Below are 25896 nucleotides of genomic sequence, written 5' to 3' on the forward strand. Positions count from 1 at the left end.
ACAGTTTATTGCATCACTCACTTCTAAAACCTACATCTGAAAATGAAACACATTATATATAGTACTTTGAGGATAATGTGCATGATCACTAGCATGGTTTAATTATCAGAGAAGTCTCTGCAATTATGAAGAATCTTCTAATATTGCCTTTATGGAAAACAAACACACTTGGATGTATTTAAAAGCATAACAGATCACTTAAAGGACCGAGGGCAAGTGTCAGAATTCTCAGTCAAGATTTATCCCACGTGTCACATCAGCACTACTGCTGGTGGAAATATTCTTCTCCTCCTCCTGTATTTCCATCTTGTATTCTTTCTTTGTCTGCCAAAGCATCTTTGCTCAGGGTGAACATCGAAGTTGGGTAGTGTGCTATGCCAATAAAGCCAAAGAAAAGGTTTGACCCTTCTGTGAATCAATGAGTTTTGTAGAAGGTGAAAGAAAAATCCCTATTATCGAAGACATTCCACTTATCCTAGAGGCAACTGCTTGACCCAAACAAGACTAAGCAAAATTAACTCAGATTCACTTCTAACCTACCTTATATAAAAAAACAAGCCCCAAATACTCAGGATTTGTATCCTACACTAGATAATGTGTGTTGGTAAAAGCATCTACTTAATGAACAACAAACCAATTATAAAGGCATTGAGTAAATTAACCCTCATTTCATTCGTTTTCTTTAGTTTCTCAGGCAGGATCACAACTCATTCTCAACTTCTTCAGTCCCTTCAATAATTCTGATGACTGACAAAATTTGGGAATTTGTGACCTAACGTCATTACAATATTGCTCCACCCACTTTTTTGTGCATGTTTCCTTTTATAACAAAGTACACGAGCACCAAGTTCTAAGTTCTTCATACCCCCACACTCAAAACATCTTCATATGAAACTATGAATAAACACCAACTTCCTATCTGTAACAATAAATGTCAAGGAGCCAATTTTTTAAAATCTATCATTTTGTTTCTATGACTCCTTTTCAAAAGGACAGTACTTCCGGTCCAGGGCAGTGGCTCACGCCTGTAATCCCAGTAGCTTTGGGAGGCCAAGGTGGGAGTGTTGCTTGAGCCCAGGAGTTTTGAGACCAGCCAGAGCAACAAAGTGAGATGATGTCACAAAAAAATTAGCCAGGTGTGGTGGTGTGTGCCTCTAGTTCCAGGGGAGGCTGGGAAGGGAGGATTGCTTATGCTTGGAAGGTCAAGGCTGCGGTGAGCCTTGCTGGCACCGATGCGAATGCATTGGGTGACAGAGAACGGGTATGGGTGACAGAGAAAGACCCTGTCTCAAAAAAATTACTAAAAAAAATGTTTAAAAGAAAAAACAAAAAAGACAGTACTTCCTAACATTTTCTTAACTCCACCTAAGCATCAGCATGATTTAGTACCTAGGTTCAAATCTGTCACTACCAGTTGGGTGGCCTTGCATATTTTACTTAACCTCTATAACCTCAGTTTGCCCATGTGTCAAATGTGTATAAAAATCACTCCCTCAAAAAAAAAAAAAAAAAAATCACTCTCTCAAATGCTAGTCCTGAGAATTATGTAAAATGGCTTGTAAGCCAAATGTTTAACAGAAGTCTGCTACTCAATGAATATTCACTGCCTATTATATGCAAGTTATCATTAATTAATGTCCTCCCCTATTTTCCTCTCTAGGCTTTTAGATTTTAAAAAATATATTTTTTAAAAGTATTTCACACAAAAGTATGCCACTTGGGAAAAATCTACTTAAAGCTACCAAGTTTTTCTGCATTTTCAATTATGGAACCACTGTTAATAAAGAACATGTCAAATTTATAAGGCAATTTTCCAAAAAAAAAATTTTGCTAAGAACAACACATTCACCATTTACTTGATACAATTATTACTTTGGATTTACTTTGTGGTTCCTTGGTCTAACTTATTTACATGTTAAAAAAGCTTATTATGCAAATTCAAGAATGAATAAAAAGGAAAAGATAAGTGACTGACAAAAGTATCTGAAGTATGCCAACACACCTTTTGTGAAAATCACCTTCCTGTCTTGGAAGTTTACGAGGTGGAGCTGATGGACTGTGAGAAACATGGAAGTCTTTTGTTCTTGGAGTAGGGAGGAGAGGCAGTTAATGGTTAAAAATTACATTGCAAAATCTCTGTCAAATGTGGGATATAGTGATTTGAAGCATGTCTTCTGAGCTAGTCTCTTACCCAGACTTCTAATTCTGAAACTTCTTTTGCAAAACACAACTGGTATGGCTTTGCCCCTGATAGGTCCATATAATAAAAATAAATAATCTATTTCAAGAAAATGGAGACGACCATAACCCTGGACAATGAAAGAACTGCATATACGATTCATAGCTTCTCCGTGACTCAGTTTGATATGGGAGACTAGCCTTCCTAAATACTCGAAAATCCTCCACTTCTACAGAAAATCACAACACATGGAAAAGTGACTTAGAATGCAAAAAAAGATATATGTTCTATTTTCTAGTGTGACAATGTGCAGAACGTAGTGTAATACGCAAAAACCAACAGTTCTCTTCTCAAACTAGTGGTTTCGGTAATTCTACCTATAACAAAGATTTGGTTTTTTTAACAAAAAAGAATTAGTGTTTACCAGGAGCTGGGGATAAAAGAGATGAGGAGTTACTGTTTTATGAATACAGAAGGTTTCAGATTGAGGTGATGAAAAAGTTCTGGAGATGGACAGTGGTGGTGGCTATACAGCAATGTGAATATACATAATGCCAGCAAACTGTACACTTAAAAATGGTTAAAATGATAAACTGCATGTATATTTTACCACAATAAAAAATTTCAATGTTATTCATCTTAAAAATGACACTAGATAAAAGAAGAATGTGTTGTTATAAATTCTTGTTCATCTGGGCCAATGATAAAAATCCCCTAAAGCAATGAAATTAAAATGAGCATCCAATTAGATTGAGTGACTCAACATAACAAAACCATTTTGTCATCATTGAAAACCACTAGGCATGCCAGGAAAGTGTACTTACTGAAATACTGAAATACATGTGCACATACACACACACACACACACATTTATATATATAACATGTTTATGGCCAATATAACAATAAATTTGTATAACCATATCTCTATTAGTCAAACAGTGAGAAAAAAAACTCTGGTGGGGTCAATATATAATGCAGAATTTAAAAGACTGTCACTATAGCATGAATCAGACTTGCACACAATCTTCAGATGTAGAAACTATTATAACAAAATACTTGCGAGAACGGTGTCTACATGTCTGAGTCTCCCACCCACACTATCCCTTACACCAAGAAAACTGGGTTGGTTTCCATTTGCTTACCACTAGTCCCAGAACGAGGGTGCGAACTCTTTCTCCTATCTCGGGTGAAATGTCATTGCCAAACTGCTGCAGGGTAGTAAGGAACCTTTTCAGCTTGCTGAGTTGCCTGGCACCACAGGCTGGGGGCAGCTGTTGATTAGCCAGAGAGGAGGAGGAAGAAGAGGAAGGCCCATTGCTGAAGCCATTGGGTGGTGAGGGGGCGCCATTCAAGGCTGTAGGAGAATGGCTCGTGCCATTAGTTACTGTCAAGAGCACAAAATCAGAAGGAAATCATAAACTTACAGAGAACATGCATGAGGAAATTGCCACCAAGTTTCCTACCTTTTACATCTACTAGTTTTATAAGTTTTTAAATGTTGGGACTTTTTAAAAATGCTTGGACTTCACAGGGTTACTACATTCTCAGGTACTCTGTAACTAAATGGGTCTACTCCTCATACTGAGTGATGGTATCCTGCACAGAGGCTGACAATAAATGGAGTCTGCTGCAACCCAGGGCCAGCCCTGCCTCCCATGTGCACATATGCCAACCACCTGAAATGTTTCAAAAATAGAACAGACAGCTTCGGATGTCAGCTTTTTGTCGCAGGCTTACATCAATATAACAGGACTATTCCTTTCCAAACTGCTCCCCTAGAGAAAGTGTACATTTGGTGGAGACTAAATTTATCATTGAACATTTTTAATCATGTTTTGTACACACAACCGACAGCTGTGTTTATAGGAATAGGACTTTCAAGTTTTAACCTTCCACCACCCAATTAGAAGGCTATTTTCTCCCCCTCATACTTCTTAACCACTTCTTTAGGAAAAATGCATATTTTATGTACAAAGCCAAAATGGATATGGTGTTTAACAAGGAGTTATTTCAAGAAATCAAAAAGGGACACCTAAATCCAGCCAAGAGCATGGAGTGGTGATAATTCAGTAAATTCATTTCTGATAAAATTTGTTTGAACATCAAGACGATAATCCCTGTCACTCTGTAACCCATTAATATGTACATTAATAAGTACATAAAAAGAAAGCAAAAAGTTGATAATCCATAAGAACTAGAATTAAAAATCTGCATCATTTGCATTAAAGAAAATGTTGATTTTATCATGTTAAGTCAATTAATTTGATAAGCAGAACTTTATCAAACCCATCTTTTTAATATAATTTTGATATAGTTCGAAAATGTTTTAAAGACCATGTTATGCTTAAAAATTCAATTTTGACATAATAAAATGGTTCTCTTGTCACAACTGAGTATCATAATAACCTGTCAAGAAATGCCAGCTCACCAGGACATCTCACAGGAGACATATGCTTACCCCTGTGGCTTTGGGTAACAACAAACCAAATATAAGATGACACGGTTACAACTTGGCATTGCACAGTCACCTGCTCCTTACACATTTGGAAAGGTCTTTTAAATGGCAGTGCAACACTGCATAAACAGCCTGAGATGTGTACTTTACTAATCCCTTATAGTCCCAAAGATCTATTTTTGCCTTTTAGTTATTTTTCATTCATATGGATTTCATGGCACATGGTGTGCAAAATAGCTGCAACCGATAACATTTATTAGTTTCACAATTCCTTGATGACAATTTCAACCAGGACTTTGAGATTTATTAAAACAGTTACTCACTATCCCTAATGAAATATACAGGAAAGAATGGGAAGTTGCAATTCTGTCAGAATTCTCTGTCCTTTCCTTTGGACTGTACTGAAAGCAATACACTCTATTGAGAGAACACAGAACTTGAGCCAAGCAGGAATGGAGTAAAGTTTTAGTAAGAGTCTGACAGGTTCAAGACAAGAAAGACACGACCGGGTGTGGTGGCTCATGCCTGTAATCCCAGCACTTTGGGAGGCCGAGGTGGGAGCATCACGAGGTCGGAAGTTCAAGACCAGCCTGACCAACATGGTGAAACCCCGTATCTACTAAAAATACAAAAATTAGCTGGGCTCAGTGGCGCATGACTGTAATCCCAGCTACTCAGGAGGCTGAGGCAGGAGAATCGCTTGAACTTGGGAGGCAGAGGTTGCAGTGAGCTGAGATCGTGCCACTGCACTCCAGCCTGGGTGACAGAGCGAGATTCTGTCCTCCCCCTCCACCCAAAAAAAAGGGCAAGAAAGGCACTTCTCACTTCAGAAAGTTTTCTGTATGATATTGTTGCATATCAATACCCTTTTTAACACAAGGATATTATATTTTAACATTATTTGTAACCACTTGAAATAGATGAAAATGGTGTTAGAAGAAGTAACCTAGTAATAATAATAGCACATTTCCATGTTCCAAGTCATGCTGACCAAACTAAAATAAAGAGCTCCACATTAAGATGAATTAGAAGTTATAGTGGTAACAACTGGAATTACAGACCAAATGCTGCTTCATTTGCTAAAATCATAGCAGACTACAACTTCGAAGCAATAATGAAAAGGAAGGCAAATATTGGCAGTCATACAAATTAGACCTAAGCTATGATACTTCTGTGCTCAGTACCTACTTACTGGCAAACAAATGATTTTTTTTTGGTTCATTTCTGCATAATACATTGATGCTGAATTTTATTTTCCCTTGATTTTTCATTTGCAGAAAAAAATTTAATTTAAACTTTAAAACTGAAACTCAAAAGCCTGAAATGACTACTTACACGTTGTCGGTGTAAATGAACTGGTTCTTGGAGCTCCTTGAGTAGTTGGGGGAGGTGGCATCGTTGGAGGAGTCAGCCTAGATTGCGTCTTCACATCCACAGGTGAGTCTGGCATTGTGGAGTGCTTCTCAGTACGATCTGGAGGATGCCACCAGGAACATATTATTTTACTCCTTAAGCACCTCAGTTTTTCAAGTGGGGTTTATCTTTTTTAAAAGCAAGTGAACAGAAGAAATTCAACATCTTCTATCAATAAAATACACTTATCTACTGACGTTTAAATCAGGATTTTATCATCCAAACCCCACTTAAGAAGGTATAGCACAGATGGCAGGACCTCATTTGTAACTAGGTTATATTATATCCTATTGTTATTTCTGGCTTAGGCAGATGCTACCTTGGTAGTGTTATATGCAGCAGCACAACTGCACTGGAAGCTGAAGCCAATGTTAGCAAGAGGTAGAAAATAGATGAGGAAGTGGGATGATAATGAACCCCTCATGACAGCTCAGAAATAACAAAAACCTGAAGTCTGTTATGCAGGTGAGATACTGGTAGGAGCCAGCTCTTTGTAATGATTTTCTCTTACACCTGCCATCCCTGTGCTATCCTTAGTTTTCTGGCCTCTTAGATGACACAGGTTATCGTCTTCCAGGCATATTTCGCATTTCAATTTTTCCTGCCGTTTTAAAAATCACTGCTACATAAGTGAAATGTGTTATACAATGAAGTGAAACTATTATTTACTTAAAAGGTGTAAATTTATGACCTGCCATTTTAAAAGCATGAAACCAATACTCCAATTAATAATCTCAAACAGAGTTAAGAATGTAAAAGTCCCAAACAGAGAACTAAAAAGAACTAGACACTGCTAATATTTTTTTTCATGAGTATGTGGCAGATATGAAGAAATTTCCTGATTACCCAATAATGGACATTCATACTTCAGAACTGCTTTAAGTATACTTTTCCCTTGACATTCTGAACTGTTTTTCTCAATCTAATCTACTTATCAAAGCAACAGACCTTTTGATCTGTTCAAAGCAATTTCTTAACGCTTTGGTTATAATAAACATTTAAAAGTTGAAATAATTTTGGTATCATTTTAAGGAAGCTGCAATAAAAGAATAAAAATAATCGTCATTCAAATAAGAGCATTTGCATGATGAGCTAGTCAACAGCAGTATCAGAGTCTCTATTTTTGGTTCTTTAGATCTAATTCTTTCACAAATGTGTAGGCACGCACATGAACACACACACACCCAAAGTGTTTTGAGGCACCTCTTGCAGTTATAGACACAAATATCTCACACTTGGGCTTTTAGAAAAGTGAAGTAACTATTAAGAAAGAACAAGCCTTTAAAAATGTTATAATAACCACAGTGAGAAAATCTCAAAATCACTTAAAGGTCAATTATTGAAAGAAAAAGAAAAACCCAAATTACTACTATAACAATTCCAAATCTACCTCACTTTTGTTCAAAGCAATTGCTTAACACTTGGGTTGCAATAAAACACAACATTTAAAAGTTGAAATAATGTTGATATCACTTTAGGGAAGATGCAATAAGAGAATGAAAATAATCATCATTCTAATAAGAGTATTTGCACAGTAAGCTGTTATTATTATTATTGATGAGTTAACAGCAATATCACGGTCTCCATTTCTGAATCTATATTTCTGGCTGAATAACAACGGATGTCCCTATAGTGAATAAAAGTGTTCTGAGTGAAAGGATGGTAGAGACACACATGAAGAGCATTTTCACCTTTATCTATTGTTAAAAACTTGTCTTCAGATTGCTATTCCAGTGCTATCTATTGTTAAAAACTTGTCTTCAGATTGCTACAACCAGTAAGTCACTTATTCTAGAAAAATACAGAAGTTAGGCAGGCTTAAAACTGCTTCTTCAACAGTTAAATTCATTTGCACATTCTACTCACCTCAACCAACCTCAGCAACAAGGGAATAAATAGCTTCCCACTTATGTTGCAGCTGAGGGAAGAGGTACAGCAGCAAATACAAGTCTCCCTAAATAAAGGCAAATATTTCTGTCATGCCAAGGAGGGAGGGAAAAAGGGAGGCTTGCCAGAGTCGGCTGGGAGATAACAGTGGGAACTGCTGGTCCATCTGGTTTTCATTCTGCTAACACTCACACGGAACTGTTAGAGAAGGCAGTCCAGATACACAGATTTGAAGCACGTGGTTGCACAGACAGAGAAAGGAAGAGCAGGAGGGGGAGGGGAAGTGGGAGTAACAAAAAAATAAATAAAGCAATAGGAGGAAAAAGAAGAGGAGGAAAAAGAACAAAATAGAGAGACAAGAGCCTGATGGGGGAGTAAGTTACCCTCAACAGCTTCCTTTACCCTTAGTGCCTACAAGCTGGACCTTAATGTGCACAGCCCCCTACCTGACTCAAGTTTATAGAGTTAAGGAGCAATATCTAAACTTAAACATATTTGAAGGCTATTTTTCTTTCCTAAAATAGACCACCCTAAAAAAATAAACTATAAATTTGACAATAAGTTTCCTCCTCAATTTTAAGTTTGTATTTAAGATAATCTTTGTATTCCTATCTTCTTCCCAATTTTAGAAAGTTTTTGGTATATTCATAATTTTGATTTGAAAACATCTGAATATTGTCTTGGTCCACACTTGTAACATGATTCCTATCCAGAACAGCAACATCATCATCCATAGATTATTTTTTTAATTCTTGAAATGTCAACAATAACTACTGAGACAATGTATAGGAAATACCACTACTTCTAATAGGAATATGAACATTCTAGCCAGAATATATGTATATGTACATATATTCAGGGTTTTTACATTAGCCAAATTTCTGCAATGGTTAGCTTCACTCTGATCAAATGGAGTTCCAGCCCAGAGGTCCTACAAACTGAGACAAAGTGGGACCATATGTAACTCATTCTGTGCTATTCAGTGCAATCAATCCAGGATGGAGATAGATGGTGAAATAACCAGCCAGGCCTAATCCACATACACATGAACACTCTCTGGAGCACAGAGATTTAAGATAAATGCAGAAAATGTGTTTCAAGTATGCTGAGCCCTGTTGCATTGGTTTTGGATTATTTAAAAACTTTTTTTGAAATATATATTCTTGAAACTTTTATAGCAAACAGCACAAGCAAGCTGATTTAACCACAGAAGCATTTCACTCCATTTCAAATTAGAGGACATGGTAAAACCAGTATTAAGTTATAATATTTCTTATATAATTTTTTAAGTTCATGGAAATTATAGTGTCCTGATATGTAATTTCCATTTTTTAGTTGCAATAGGGGAGTTCTGACATATACTCAAAGACTGACACAAAATGATTAAAAGTCAAAAGAAAAAAGAAAAAGAAAAAACCTCCATCAGATCATGTAGCAAAGGTAAGTAAAATAAAAAAGGGCTGACTTTACTTCTACCTTAGCGATTCATACTACTTGTAAACAAGACGATCTTCCCTCTGGGTAATGTTTCTCTCACATGGCAAATATCCAACACATATGTACCAAAGATGGTTGATGCATGGAAAACAAATGTGGCATATATTAATACATTACCTATATGATTTCAATATCCAGTTCAGTGTCAGGGCCTTCTACAAGTGGTATGTTTCCCATTTCCTTTTTTTTTTTTTTAAATAAAAAGAAAAGGTATGGCATAATCTGCCATGGCACTTACTTTACTTTTAGTTAGTTCAAATAGCACCAGATGTGTTTCTAAGGTACAAAAAGTAGGTATTCTGCATTTTCCTTGTTTACGTAGCATTCTAGAGAGGACCAGTATAAAACAACAACAACAACAACAAAAAGGGAGTTCAAGTATTGGTAGGTGGTACATCTTTTTCTATCAGTTTATCAGGTCAATTATTATCGAAGTCTCAGAGATGTTATGGATTAGGAGGAACTTCTTGGACAACTAGTAGTTAGTCTGAGTTAGTCATATTTGAATAAGTGTTGGCTAAGCTAGAAGGTATGTACTAGAGAGGATAAGCCAAAGTGAAATGCAAGTCCTGTAACAGGAAACAGGAAAGAAGAAGGAAGCTAGAGAGGCATCAAGGTGGGTATAGAACTTTAATTTTTATTTCACTGGAAAAGATGGCAAATACAGTTCTGAAAATGATGCTATGTAATGACTCCAATGTCTGGGTGTCAGATGTTACAGGAGACTATCCATGGACCAGAATAATGGTGCTGGTCGCTTCTGCCCTCCATCCAGCCTCCACCCTTCCCTGATGAGCACTGTGGTAATGCCCATTCCTGCTCAGAACCCTTCCGCAATGCCCGAGAATGAAAGTCAAACGCTAAGATGCCAAGAATCATGAAATGACACAGTGGGATACTTGGCATAACAGAATAACTTCCTAAGGCAGACTGGCTTCAAATGTTGACTCTCTCCACCATTAGTAGTGAGTTCTCAAGCAAGTTAGTTTTCCCGAGCCTCAGTCCCTCATCAGAAAAAAATGCAAAAATGATCCTCTGTCCCTCATAGGAATGTGGTGAGACTGAATGAGATTGCACGTTTTAAACCCTAGCACTGTGCCTACTTATATTAGGTACCAGCAGGTGTGAGCTTCATTCTCTTGTGTCTTCAACTCCATGATCCATTCCTGACTTTTCTCTCAATCCTAGGCTCTATCAAATACCAGCCACCTTGGTACTCCCTGGCTTTTCTGCCTTTCTTTTACTTGCTGTTTCCCTCATCTAGAATGACCTGTCCCACCTGCACATTCTTCACTGCTCACTGTAGATCACACATCCTCTTTCAGCTTCCCTCAACTGCCCCGAGCAACAGCCGTATCACATTACCTCTGCCTTTCTTTTAACATTTATCACAGCCCTTCTGTATGATGGACACATGTATATATTATACACCCAAACATTCCAACCAATGCAAATGGTAAGCACTTGATGGTGATATTTTTTAAAATTCCTCCTGAGGAGGATTCTTAATAAATACGTATTAATATAATTGTGGATAGTTACATTTCGAACTATTAGAAATCCATTCCCTATATTATTGTCAGTTCAAAGATATCAAATTTCATGGTAAAAGACAAACACACACCATCAACAGTATACACAGAGAGAGGATAGAATGTAGATAACAATGGGAAGATGCTGGAGACCTGAAATTTAGTTCAGCTTTGCAACTAACTTATATAGAATGACGTCTCACCTCATGTCTTATCACAGGTGCCGTGATCTGAATGTTTCCCAAAATTCATGTGTTGAAACTTAATCACCAATGTGATAATATTAAGAACTGGGGCCTTTGGGAGGCACTCAGACCATAAGGGCTCTACCATCATGGATGGGATCGGTCTCTTACAAATGGGTTGGAGAGAGCTAAGGAGGCCACTTTTGCCCTTCCGTCTCTTCTGCCATGTAAAGAGGCACTATTCTAGCAACAAGCTGCCATCTTGAGAGCAGAGACCAGGCCCTTACGCAACCTGTCAGTACCTTGATTTTGCATTTCCTAGCCTCCAGAAGTATGAGAAATAAATTTATCTTGTTTAAACTACCCAGTCTAAGGTACTGATAGAGCAGCACAAATGGACTAAGACCATAGATGTTTTATGAATAGCATTTTTGCTGAAACACAAATAGGATCTTACCTATTCTCTGATCTAAAACCTTCAGGAGAGTCCCATTGTCCATGGAATAAAATATAAGCTCTTTAGCTTAGTCCATGTTGCAGACACTGTTGAGTTCTTAGCAATGCTTGTTGCTTTCTTCCTTGCTGGAGAGCCCTGACTTTGTTCAGGTACTCTTCCTCTTCCCACAATCTTTGGGGGCAAATTCTCCTTGTTGCACATTAGTCAGATTATCACAGTTTCTTTTTCAATAGCAGGCTTCAGAGGTGGGTGATGTGATTCGATTCTGGACAATGGGCCATGAAGGGAGGTCTACTGAAGAGGTTGTGAGAAAGACATCCTCACTTTCTAAACAGGGACCCAGGGAGCAAATAGTCCCTTCTCTTCTAATAGGCACTGTTTTATCTGTAAGTGATTACTTCCCGTCACTTTTTTGAATTCTACTTTTCTTATCTATGAATTAAGCATATTAGATTGTATTCTTTCTAAAGATCTTTTGCAAATACTAATATTCTCTGGTTTCTTTCTATAGATATGGCTTATGATCATTACAAACACAAAGATGACCACCGTGAAAACATATATTTGATAATGAAGTGACCACAAATACAATTACTTTGAAAGTGATGATCATAACTAGCCTTCTTCTGTTCACATAAATTTCCATGTCCACAAGAATGTCTGCATGTCCATTTTTCTCCCATAAACATTAAAATTAATGTCTACCTCCTCTTTTCAAATACATTTTCAATCCTCATCAATGATTTAGTTATAAAATAAGCATTCTAAAGTCCAATTCTCCCTCTTTAGCTGTCACCAAAACAATCACTAGGATTTTCTTTCATAGCCCAGGCTCTTAAAAGAGAATCTATAGTCACTTTCTCTGGTTCTTCATTTCCCACTCCATCTTCCATGAACTAGGAGCAGAAACCTATAAGACTGTCTGTCTAAACATTTCTCTTCCCATGCTAGAAACTGCCATTCCCTCTAATCTCATAACTACCTTGGGAACTACCATGTTCTTTCATGAACTTGTACCCAAGACACCAACAGGCCCAGACATAGCACCTAGTCCAAGATAGGCAGTATCAGTCCTTCTCCAAGATCTTTATATTTAGAGTTGAGGGTAGAAAACTGCACCATCTACTACCCTCCACATCTAGAAAGCAGGTCTACAGCACAAAAGCCAGCAACTAACAGGCAGAAAAAAGCAAAGAGAAGTAATGAGAGATTATCATGGTAGTAGTAAATAAAGTCCCTCATTCTAGTGAATACTAGGGACTTGTCATATCTGTAAAATTCCTACAATTTGGGTCTTCCAAACCTTCTAGAGATTCCTAGTCAAAGAATCCCTACTTTGCCTAAAACCTAGATTGAGCTGATTTTCACCAGAACCAAGAAATGCTGATAAAATAACCCCAGCATGCAAGGTGGAGTGCGGTAGCTCACGCCTGTAATTCCAGCATTTTGTGAGGTTGAGGTGGGTGGACCACTTGAGCACCGGAGTTCAAGACCACCCTGGCCAACATGGTAAAGCCCTGTCTCTACAAAAAATACAAAAATTAGCCAGGCATGGTGGCACATGCCTGCAGTCCCTGCTACGCGGGAGGTTGAGGCAGGAAAATCTCTTGAGCCTGGGAGGCAGAGGCTGCCGTGAGCCAAGATCCTGCCACTGGCGTAACAGAGTGAAACCCCAACTCAAAAAAAAAAAAAAAAAAAAAAGAAGCAACCCTGGCATGTAGCATCAAGATATCCTCCTAAACTCCACCGAAACTCTTCTCAATTGTTTCTTTATTCTTAATCCAAGAAACATGTACACTACTTTATCTGACATCTCTGTAGCATCTAACACTTCCCCACTTCCTCCTTGAACTATTTGCATCCCCAGAATTCCATAAGTCTAATACTCTCTTTCTCTGGCTTTCCTCGCTTCTCCTTTTCAGTCTCTTAAGGGCTCCTCTTTTTCCTGCTCTGTGATAACTACTGACATTTTCCCCTAAGTTCCTTCTTAGACCCTTTTCAAATTTTCACTTTATACTCTTCCTAGTGATTTCATTTGTGTTATCATTGGGCTTCAGAGACAGAACTGGAATTTGCCATCCTCTATGTAAAACTGGCCATGTTTTGCAACCCCTGTATTGTGGGAATAAACTCAAATAATGTGTATTGCATTCTTGGTCAAATGCCTGATACATGGTAAGCACTCCAGAAAGGGTGACTTTATTCACTCCGTGGCCAGTATGAGAATAACTCTAGTCAATATCCCTCCCAAATTCTAGACCCAAACTTCCAGAGGGCTACTCATTTCTACAACCTGAATCATCTACCATCTCCTGCCTGACCTATTCAACAAGTCATTGAATGGACTCCCACCCGTCTCTGATACATTCTCCAAACCACATCCAGTTATTTTTCTATGTATGCCAATGGTGTGACCAGAGATCCTGCCTCTCTCCTCTTGTAATCTTCAAATATCTCTTATAACCTTAAAGTCTGTGCTCCTTAACAGGACATAGAAAGACCTTTGTGACCCATCTGGTTCCTGCAGCTGCTCCAGACACATCTTCATTTCTGCCATCCACCCCATCCCCATCTCTGACCTCCATACTAGACAGCTGCAGTTCTCCAAATGCCCATGGTCACTCTGGCTTTCATACTCACTGCATCCCTTTCCTTGAATACTCTTCACCCCATCACCGCCTAATTAAGTCCATCATTCCTTTAAAACTTCCTTCAGGTGTCACTTCAGCCAGAAACCTTTTGCTGACAACCTTTCTATCCCCAGCTGGCCGGGTTTGTCCCAAGTTCTCATATTAGACTGTCTAGATCCCTCCTGCAGCACTGATCACACAGTATTTAGACCACAATTTACTTAAGAGCAATGATGACATTTTATTTGTTTTTATAGTCCCAGCACTTAGCAGTGTCCGACACACAGCTTTAACTCAAGATGAAATCATCTATGTATCTCCTTTTTCCTCTCATCATCCAAAAAGAATTCCAAAAGAATTTTTATATTCTGGAAAAATTAATCACTAAAGATAAATCTAGAAAAATACTACTGGATTATTCAATTCACCAGTTTTCTAACAACTCTCAGTAACCACATATTTCCTGAGACTTTTTAGTATATGATATTAGAAAAAAAGTTTGTAAGGCAATTTATACACATATGATCTATGGCCTCTAAAAACTGTTTTACAATAGTAGTGTCAGTGTAGTCATACATGTACACATTCAAAACAAAGAGAAAAGCATATTGTGAACCAAAGACATACTTTTTTCTACATTCTACAAGTTTTCTGTTGTTTTGTCTGTGGATGGTGGTACAGGTTATGTTTATTTTCTTGTTATTTTTCTCTGTTCTATAATGGGCATATTTTACATTTTACAAGCCAAAGAAATGCCCCAATAAACAACAACAACAACAACAAAACCCTATTAGGATAAATCACCTACAATCAGGCTTAGGCGTTGTGCCAAATGTTGGGCATGCTTTATCTCACTTTAAACCTCTCTATGAAAAGGTACTATAAATTTGCCCACTTTATAGAAAAGGAACTGAGGCTCAGAGGGATTGAAAAATTTGCCCAAGGTTTTAAGTCAGGTCTTAATCCAGGCCTTCTCAAAGTTCATTATCATCTAAAACTATTGTCATTTTATTCATGATCTGGAAAACTGGGGTACGAACTGCACTCAGTAAACGTTAAATCTGTAGCTAGCATTACATTAAAACTGCATCTTCCGGCTGGGCGCAGTGGCTCACGCCTGTAATCCCAGTACTTTGGGAGGCTGAGGCAGGCGGATCACGAGGTCAGGAGATTGAGACCATCCTGGCTAACACAGTGAAACCCCGTCTCTACGAAAAATATGAAAAAATTAGCCGGGCGTGGTGGCGGGCGCCTGTAGTCCGAGCTACTCAGGAGGTTGAGGCAGGAGAATGGCGTGAACCCGTGAGGCGGAGCTTGCAGTTAGCCAAGATCGTGCCACTGCACTCCAGCCTGGGCAAGAGAGCGAGACCCAGTCTCAAAAACAAACAAACAAAAAAAGTATCTTCTTTTTTTTTTTGGAGACGGAGTCTCGCTCTGTCGCCCAGGCTGGAATGCAGTGTCGCGATCTCGGCTCACTGCAAGCTCCGCCTCCCGGGTTCACGCCATTCTCCTGCCTCAGCCTCCCGAGTAGCTGGGAGTACAGGCACCCGCTACCACGCCCGGCTAATTTTTTGTATTTTTAGTAGAGACGGGGTTTCACCGTGTTAGCCAGGATGGTCTCGATCTCCTGACCTCGTGATCCGCCCGCCTCGGCCTCCCAAAGTGCTGGGATTACAGGCGTGAGCCACCGCGCCCGGCCAAAAAGTATCTTCTAATACAGTAGCCACTAGCCACATGTGACTATTTAAATTTTAATTAAGATTAAATAAAATTTAAAATTTCGTTTCTCAGTCACACTAGCTGCATACTCAAATTTACATGTGCCTGATGGTTACTATGTTAGAAAGCTCAGTTATAAAACACTTCTGTCATCACAAAAGGACAATGGCATCCTAGAACAATGACTCTGAAATGTTACCCTAGAAATAACAGCTGTGTGGCAGAAGTCCATGGAGGTGACAAGGCAGCCCAAAGGGATGGGGAGCAGGAGGATTGTCTGGAGCCTCATCCTAAACATCTTCCACTGCCATTCAGACCTTTCAGTTGCTTTATATGCTGGGTTTCTAATTTGATGATGATGAGATAGGAAAAACAAGTCTGAAGCCCAAAGATATGTAAGCTATGAGCTCTGAAGAAGTGCCGGCACAAGACATTCTCAGTTCAGGTGATCAGTAAACATCAAGGTGACCATGCCAGTGAGGACAAGGCCACAGGCTTACAGTCCTGGGATGAGCCAGTCAGCAGCTGGTCCAGAATCAGAGATGACTGCAGCACATCCCTATGGTCTTTAATGGGAGTGAACTTGGATTAAGAGGGAAACCAGGTAAGAGAATGAGATAAATCTATGGCAATCGATCACTATTTTTGGAAAACTAATTTCAAAAAAATGTTTGGCTCATCTCCATACAGGGACAACAGGAATTCCCCTTCCCTTCCTCTATAGCACTTATCCGGCTAGCTATGCATGGCACATTTATCTTATTTTTGAATGTGTCCCCATCCAGAATGTCAGCTTCGTGAACAGAGATTTTTCTCTGTTTTGTTAGCTCTGTAGCATTTACAAAAGTGCCTGAAATAGTAGGCATTGGATGGACAGACAGATGGACAGACGGATGGAATAAATGGGGGGGTGGGAAGGAAGGAAGGAAAGAAGCGAGGGAGGAGGGGAGGGAGGGATGGATGAAAGGAAGGAAGAAAGGTTAGTTTCTGCCAAAACAGCTAGAGACATATTAGTAATTCTTTTTTTTTTTCAATTTTATCACTATTTTAATCAAATAACTTAGCTGTTTGAAACAAATCCTTAAGACAGTTCAATAGAGCAAATGGTGGTTCTGGACAGAAAAATAATACTCATTTCATGAAGTAAGGAAAGATCTGCTGTCATTGGAATACTGGTGGATGCCAGGCATTACTTGTATGTCTAAGTCCTTCAGAAATGTCATCCCTCCCACAGCTGTTACCACCTTTATTCCAGTGACTCTTGCTTCTTATTCTAATCACCACTTCTTGGAGGTACCTAAGGTACCAAATGGATATTAAGTGGCAGCCTGGGATCTAACGACTTCACTTTAAATAGCTTCAAATAGGTGAAGTCAATACACTTCAAATAGGGTAGTTCCGGGTTAATCTGACTTACACCCTGGTGTTCTATTTAAGATCTCATTTAAAAATAAGGGTCCCTGTTTAACAAAGAAAAGTTTAAAGCCCCTGGCACAGGCAAATAGCAAATGTCTACTTAAGGTTAACAATACTTAGGAAGGAAAACTAAGTTGCCCAAATAACAGAAGTCACTCCTCCTTGTCCAAAGAGAAGAGAAAGATGCATGTTATCACAAGGGCCCCAAAACTGAACATAAGCATGTATGTTAACATTTTGTTGTCAAACTGTAGTTCATTCTGGAAAGTAAAAAAAAAAACAAACAAAAAACAAAAACAAGTCATTAGTGATCCAAACCTTTTATCATCTAAAGAACTGACAATTATTACTCTAATAACATTTGTCTTATTTGACAAGGATAAAGAAGGTTATAGAGAAGGTTCAGAGAGCTGCTGCAGAAAAACGGTAGCACAGACACTCAGTAGAGTCAGTTATGATCATCCAGATAGTAATTAGCAAATCAAGAGAGACAATCAGGAAGGTGCCCAGGGTATGTACCTGTGGCTGAATCGTAGACAAGCAAACAGCAGGAGTTTAAATGAACATTTCTTGATTTTAATTGAATGTACTCTAGGGAAAAAAAAAGTACTGTTAGTTTAGTCTTTACATTATAGGCAATGAAAAGGCACTGAGATTTTAGGCAGCCAAATGAGATGTTCATTTCTATAGTGTATCTGAGAGCACAGTATGAATAGGATAAAAGTGGCAACAGGGCAGGAGTACTGGATAGCAATAGTCTAGGCAAGATAGAACACAGGCATTCAGTATGGAAATGGCTGTAAGACTGGAGAAAAGGGGAAAATTCAGGAGATATTTCAGAAGTATTGCTCAAGTTTACACAGCTCAGTAAGATGCCCTCGAATAAGCAGGAACCGAGAGGTGCATGGTGATGTTAAAAACCAATGCCAAAACCCAGCAGGAAGAAGTATTTGGAAAAAGGACAGGATAAGTTCAACTTCATCAATGGTACTGTGCTGTTTGTGTATAAAATATCCCAAGTAGCTTCCTCTCCCACACTTGCCACTATCAAATTATTCTGCCTCCTCCATGTGCCTCTCCATTTCCACTGCCACCACTAGCATACAAGCCACCACTATCTTCCACTTGGACTTTACAACCTCTCAAACCACACTGCAATCTGTTTACATGAAACAACAGATGAAAACTTCTCGTAAAACCAAATGTTTCACTCATTTTTTTTTTAAAAGCATTCATTCAAAAATATTTACTGAGCTATATAAAATGTGCTAGGTACTGTTAAACACTATGGACAGGTCAGTGAACAAAAATTTTTAAAAATCACTACACTCAAGAACTTTACATTCTAATGATTCGATCAAGTCATTCCCCTATTTAAAGTGTTTCAATGGTTTACCATAACTCTTAGTATAAAATCCAAACCTTCAAATGACCAACAACCTAGATAGATTTAATATGGGCCTCTCTTATCTCATCTCATGCCTCATTGGTTTAATCAGCTGCAAACTTCATCTCACCTCAGGGCCTTTCCCTCTCCCTAGAAAATCCATCTCAGCTCAAATTCACTTACTCAAGGAAGGGGTCCTTGACCTCTCCCCTATCCTACCCACTGTATTATAAGCAATATCGTACTACCTAATCTGTTTTTGTAGAGCTTACCACAACTGTTGTATATAATTGTATAATTATTTGTCTAACACCTCCTGCCAGAGAGTAGTGTCCCATAAGGAAACGGGGACATATCAATTCTTATCATATCAACTCAGTCCCAGAACGTATCACATTGCCAAGTACTTAGTATGAGTAAACAGTGGATATATAAGAAATTTTCTATTTAAAAATATAGATTTGAAGGTACAGGTAGAGCAAAACAATTGGACTCCTTATTCTCTTTAGAAGGGGTTCCGAAGTTTCTTCAGTAATAGAAAGAATAAAATAACAACTGACGATAATAATGAAATCACTTTCTCATATTTCAACCTCATTCCCGCTGCAATGGGGCTTCTATCACTACTGTTCCACCTAAACCACCCCAGTGAAAAGACCAACTCTTTTGTGGTTAACCCAAAACATACCTTTCAGTCTTTATCTTACCTGTCCTCTGGGTGCCCTTTGACCTGTTTAGCCACTTCTCATTCTTCTTCTGCAGTGGCATCCTTCTCCTAGCTATCTCTAGGAGTGCGATGGAATTCTCTTGGACCCTGGCCCTTCCTCACCTCCTCATCTTCTGAACTGGCTTCAACCTGTCTGGCGTCTGACACAGGCCTTCATATCTCATGCAACAAATTCTGCCAGGTGTCCATATCTCCAAGGAAGGATACTTTCCTGAGGGCCAGACCAAGTGGTCTCACTGCTTTCTTAACAACTCTAGCTGGATATCCCATTGATAGTTATATGTGGAACCAAACCTAACATAGTCCTTTGGAAATGTGTGCCTCCTCCTATATTTCAATCTCTGGGCATAGCATTATTTTCCACTGAGCTAACCAAGCCAAAATACCACAATCATCCTAAGACTTCCTCTGGCTACAGTCCATCCCAATATTCTGTCAATTCCACTTCTAAATAACCTTTGCGATCCAGGATGCCTTATCTTTTCAATGCTGTATCTCCGGTGTCTAAACATAAGCATCTTGCACATAGCAGGCCCTTAGTTTTTTGTACTAAACCATCTAAAAAAGTTAACATAGTCGGGTGTCCATTCAACCCCTATTGTGTGTGTACTCAAATCATTACAAACAAAATACCAATAGATTTTTTTCTAGAATTTTACAAATGTTTTAAAAGTTAATCTGAAATAAAAATGAAAATAACCAGGAAACACTTTGAAAATAAAGTGTGACAAGATTTAGCCTAATGTATGTATGTATGTAAGCATGTGTGTTTGAGACAGGGTCTTGCTCTATTGCTTGGGCGGGAGTACAGTGGTGTGAACATAGCTCACTGCAGCCTTGACCTCGTGGGCTCTAGCGATCCTCCTTTAGCCTCTGGAGTAGCTGGGACTACAGGTGCATATCACCATACCAGACTAATTTAAATTTTTTTTTGTAGAGGTTTAGTTTCACTACGTTACCCAGGCTGCTCTCAAACTCCTGGCCTTGAGCAATCCTCCTGCCTCGGCCTTCCAAAATGTTGGGATTATAGGCATAAACCAGTGCCCAGCAGCCTAAAGTTTATTTAAAGCATGACAAGGCCGGGCGTTTATTTAAAGCAAGACATGGCTCACTCCTGTAATCCCAGCACTTTGGGAGGCTGAGGCGGGCGGGTCACTTGAGCCCGGGAGTTCGAGAACAGCCTGGCCAACCTGGTGAAACCCCATCTCTACTAAAAATACAAAATAATTAGCCAGGCACGGGACTCACACCTGTAATCCCAGCTACCTGGGAGGCTGAGGCACGAGAATTTTTTGAACCTGGGAGGCAGAAGTTGCAGTGAGCCAAGATTGCACCACTGCACTCCAGCCTGGGCGGCAGAGCGAGACTCCTGTCTCAAAAAAAAAAAAAAAAAAAAGCATGACAAAACTATAATGATTTCAACAGTGTGCTGCTAGTACATGAATAGATGGCCAACACAGCAGAATAAAAAAAAAATAGAAAAAATACTAAGTTCAGAAATGGATATACCTTTAAGAATTCAGTATACAATAATTTCTCATAGTAGTGAGAAAAAGACAAAGTAATTCAATAATTCAGTAATTCCCAAGCAACTACTAGACAGACAACAATTCGTAAAAATAAACCCGTCTCATGCCATATATTCAAATTCACTCATTCTGTATGAATAAAAACTGCAGTAAAAAATTAAATGTGTAAGTGCATATTTATTTAATCATAGAATGAGAAAAGAGACAATAACCATGATGAGCCAAGACCAATAATGGCACTTACTAATAAACATGAGTACAGCAAAATGTACCATAAATAAAGTAAAAGGAAAGTAAAAAGGCAAGTAACAAATGAAGAAAATATGATTGGTATACGGCAACAATGGATTGATAGCCTTAATATAGAAATAGTTCCATCAGGCCAGATGCAGTGGCTCAATTCTGTAAACCCAGTGCTCTGCACAGCTAGGAAGGAAGATCATTTGGGCCCAGGAGTTCAAGGCTCCAGTGAGCTATGATCACGCCACTGCCTCCAGCCTGGGTGACAGAGTGAGGCCCTGTCTCTAAAAAATGAAATAGCTCCATCAAGTCAATAATTAAAAGTTCAACAGCCCAACAGAACAAAAATTGTAAAAGAACACAAATAGAAAATGTACAAAATAAATATTAATGACCCATAACCCTATGAGAAGGGAAAGTTTAACCTCTCTAGTATTTTTTTAAATTAAAACAAGATCTTTTTTTCATCCAACAAAATGATAGTTTTTTAATTATAATATGGTATTAGAGTATAAATTGGCACTTCAATTAATATACTTTTCTAAAATAATAATTTTCCTGTAGGACAATTAGGCAATACATATCATCAATTGCCTCTAAATTATACATATCCTTTAATACACAAATTCCACTCTTTGGAAATTATTCCACATAAATAATATCAAGTATACAAAGAAATTCATAATGAGGAAACTGGAAACAGCCTAACTATTCAACAATAGGCATTTGGCAATTCAAATTCTAATACATCCACAGTGGAATACAATGTTGTGTATATTTACTTGGAAAGATCTTTAAAATATACTACTACCACATGGGGGGAAGTTACAAAGCAGTATGTTTTACAAGATCCTGTTTTTTAAGAAAACTATTTTAAGACAATTAGATGGATGTGTATGTGTTTGTAAAAAGACTAGAAGGGTACGTATAATAATGATCTCTATTAGAATACTGAGTAGCTATTTCTTAAGTTCGTGATTCAGAATGGGGCAGAACTTTCAAATATATTGTCAGGCCAGGCACAGTGGCTCATGCCTGTAATCTCGGCACTTTGGGACGGTGAGGCGGGCTGATCACTTGAGCCCAGGAGTTCAAGACCAGCCTGGCCAACATGGCAAAACCCTGTCTCAGCCTCCCAAGTAGCTGGGACTACAGATGTGAACCACCATGCCCAGCTAAATACAAAAATTAAAATTTTTTGGCTGGGTGCGGTGGCTCACGCCTGTAATCCGAGAACTTTGGGAGGCTGAAGCGGGCGGATCATGAGGTTAGGAGTTCAAGACCAGCCTGGCCAATATGGTGAAACCCCGTCTCCACTAAAAATACAAAAATTAGCCGGGTGTGGTGGCATGCTCCTGTAGTCCCAGCTACTAGGAGGCTGAGGCAGAAGAATTGTTTGAACCTGGGAGGTGGAGGTTGCAGTGAGCTGAGACTGCACCACCGCACTCCAGTCTGGGCAATAGAGCGAGACTCCGTCTCAAAAAAAAAAAAATTTTTTTTTAAATTTGGAACTCTACCAAGGCTATTCAGCTTTGGATTGAAGGGGTAAAAAGCAGGATTCAAGACAACCAAAAGGGAAGAGAAGGGGTTAAAGAGGCGGAGTTATCTATAGCGGTTGGAGCACAAGAAAGCCCGTGAACACACACGAGTAGAAAAAGTGCCTTATTCACCTTTGTATCCCATTCATATAACAGTGCCTAGCATCAATGTTCACTGAATAAAAGAATGAATATTATTTTAGTAAGAAAAAGGTCCACAAACACTAGCTGACTGAGAGGAAAAGACTAGAGATCACCTTGGGGAAAAATCCAAAAGTACACTAGAGCACCATAAGAATACAATCCCCCAAAAAATGATCAGATTCTTCAGAAAGCATTTAGTAAGTGCCATGTGACAAAATGGAACCCACCCCATAAAGCAGTTTCACTAAAAGTTGAGGCCTCTGGAAGGGCTCCCAAAGACAAATTTGAACAGCCTGTGACTTATATTAGCAAATTCTTTACATATAATTATATTGATGCATTAATTGAGAATGAAAGATATGCATTTAACGGAGATTTCCTTCTTATATCAAAAAGATACCTGCACTCCTAGTTTATTGCAGCACTATTCACAACAGCAACACAAGGAATCAAACTAAGTATCCATCAACAGACGACTAAAGAAAATGGCATATATATATATATGTGTGTGTGTGTGTGTATATATATACGTATACATACATATGTATACATATATACACACATATATATATACACATATATATATACATATACATACACACACACACACACACACACACACACACACACACACACACCATGGAATAGCACCCAGCCATAAAAAACAATCAAATCATGTATTTTGCAGCAACCCGGATGGAACTGGAGGCTATTATCCTAAGTGAAATACCTTAGAAACAGAAAGTCAAATACTGCATGTTCTCATTTATAAGTAGGAGCTAAATAATGGGTACACATGTAACGAATGGGATAGGCTGGGTACAGTGGCTCATGCCCTGTAATCCCAGCACTTTGGGAGGCCAAGGAGGGCGGATCACCTGAGGTCAGGAGTTCGAGACCAGCCTGGCCAACGTGGTGAAACGCCGTCTCTACTAAAAGTATAAAAATTAGCTGGGTGTGATGGCGGGCACCTGTAATCCCAGCTACTTGGGAGGCTGAGGCAGGAGAATCGCTTGAACCCGGGAAGCAGAGGTTGCAGTGAGCCAATATCGCGCCATTGCCCTCCAGTCTGAGCGATAAGAGTGAAATTCCATTTCAAAAAAAAAAAAATAATAAGAGTGGGATAATAGGTATCCCACTGGAGACTCCAAAAAGTGGGAGGGTGGGAGGGAGGTGAGAGTTGAAAAATTACCTTTTAGGTATAATGATCACATTTGGTACACTAAAAGCCTCGGCTTTACCACCACACAATATATGCATGTAAGAAATGCATCTGCACTTGTACACTCTAAATACATTAAAAAAAATTTTAAAGGCGATTTTCTCTTGGCTTAATATGGTCAATATAAAGGGAGATCAACTCCATATATTTTATACAGTTGTTTCTATTTCATATTTATCATTTCTTAATAGAGTTTCTACATCAGTGAATACTTTGCATAATACAACTTTTCATGGAAACCCATGACCTTACTTAATAAAGTAATTCAGAGAAGTTACCCTAAATAACTAATTGCTAATAAATATTCCCTAAGGACAGAAAATCAAGATTGCCTTAGCAGGAACTATCTGCATATATATATATATATATATATATATATATATATATATATATATATATATATTCAAAAGCATCTAAGTAAGTCTACTTTCACCTTCCATATTTCCAGACAATGTAAAAGCAAGCATACCTTTTAATACCAGGAAAACCATTGGGGAACCTAGAACCATAAAATTCTGGCTAGTTACAATTTGAATGACACGTTTTTACAATTCAGACACCACCTTAAGTTCCAGGGAAGTGTCTCAAGTGAACACATACATAAATTTAATGTTAGTAAGTTCTTAATGTAGCCTCATTTCTATTTATACTGTAAATATGGGTATATATGTTATTAAATTAAGATGACAGTCTAAATTCCCATCCACTTACTAGGAATCATTTATATTTCATATAGCACTAGAGATGTCTTCTCTGAGCTCATGAAGAATTATAATGGCGAGAATCAAACCAAACATTGATGGACAACTGCAAAGAGCATTCCACATATAAATGAAAAATGTTGCTTGCTAAAGATCTATAAGGTTGTTTTCAGAAACACAACCTTCTTGATATTGTCAGATAAATTAATTATGAAAGCAATAAATGTCTAAATATACAGGAAAGTGTTCTCAATTTTCTAAGTTCATTGTGTTATTAACTTGTTACTAACAATAACTCAAGTTAGGACATATCCAAAACCATTCCTATGATAATATCACTAGTACTTCCCTAAAAGGCAAAGGGATAGAATTTTTGGAATGTGATCAACACTATCACAGAAGACCACTGTGATCGTCAATGTCAACATTCCTTGAGTGACAGCAAGAAAAACTGTTGGGAACTTCTGTTTTGAGGGATCAGCACAGCACCTTTGAATACCTTTCCTTTTCAGGAGAACTTGCCAGGATGCCTCCGGAAGGTTTCTGAAGCCTAATAAACCATTACACAAATTCTACTCTTTATCTCCTTTTTTCTAAAGAACAATAACTTACTTGTACAAGTTTGGGCTTCAAGAAAACACTAGATTTTGCCCTGGAAAATGTGGTTATGTCAACTTATTTGAGCTGACTCTAGACAAAATTATGAGGTCAGCACGGTTAACCTTCAGTGTTTCCTTGTTCTCCTTTGCTTAGCTTCCTTTCAGTACCTCCCTCTAACTCTGATCTCCAAGAAATCTGGAACTCTTATTTGTTCCCTAGCTAAAGATACTAAATAGTGACACCCATCTAGGCTCAATGTCCTGAGCTTCAGATTTGTCCCAAATGTCTACTTCTGGGACTGAAGTTCCAATAGTCATTTCAACTAATTCATATAATGGTGATGGGCTAATGATGGCAACTTCATATACATACCTACACCCTCATCGCCTCATGAAATAAAAATTGATGATTTTCAACTGGGTTGGGAGAATGGGCT

The 25896-nt window shown here is 38.5% G+C and overlaps 1 protein-coding gene and 1 long non-coding RNA gene across 9 annotated transcripts in view; one reads left to right on the forward strand and one right to left on the reverse strand.

The window, feature by feature from the left end:
- RUNX1T1 (RUNX1 partner transcriptional co-repressor 1) overlaps positions 1-25896 on the reverse strand; it is a 143013-nt gene that overhangs the window by 51238 nt on the left and 65879 nt on the right. For all 8 annotated transcript variants that reach the window (XM_528188.7, XM_003311835.7, XM_003311832.6 and 5 more), the window contains 2 exons: positions 5972-6109; positions 3324-3565 (listed from right to left, as the gene is read on the reverse strand). In XM_528188.7, the coding sequence (XP_528188.3) occupies positions 3324-3565; positions 5972-6109 (380 nt within the window). The remainder of the gene's footprint in view (positions 1-3323; positions 3566-5971; positions 6110-25896) is intronic.
- Positions 16219-25103, forward strand: LOC107976385 (uncharacterized). The gene is made up of 2 exons (XR_001720302.4): positions 16219-16560; positions 24896-25103. It is a non-coding gene; the product is annotated as an uncharacterized LOC107976385 (long non-coding RNA).

This window comes from Pan troglodytes, chromosome 7, assembly GCF_028858775.2.
Source record: "Pan troglodytes isolate AG18354 chromosome 7, NHGRI_mPanTro3-v2.0_pri, whole genome shotgun sequence".
In the NCBI taxonomy this organism is placed as follows: domain Eukaryota; kingdom Metazoa; phylum Chordata; class Mammalia; order Primates; family Hominidae; genus Pan; species Pan troglodytes.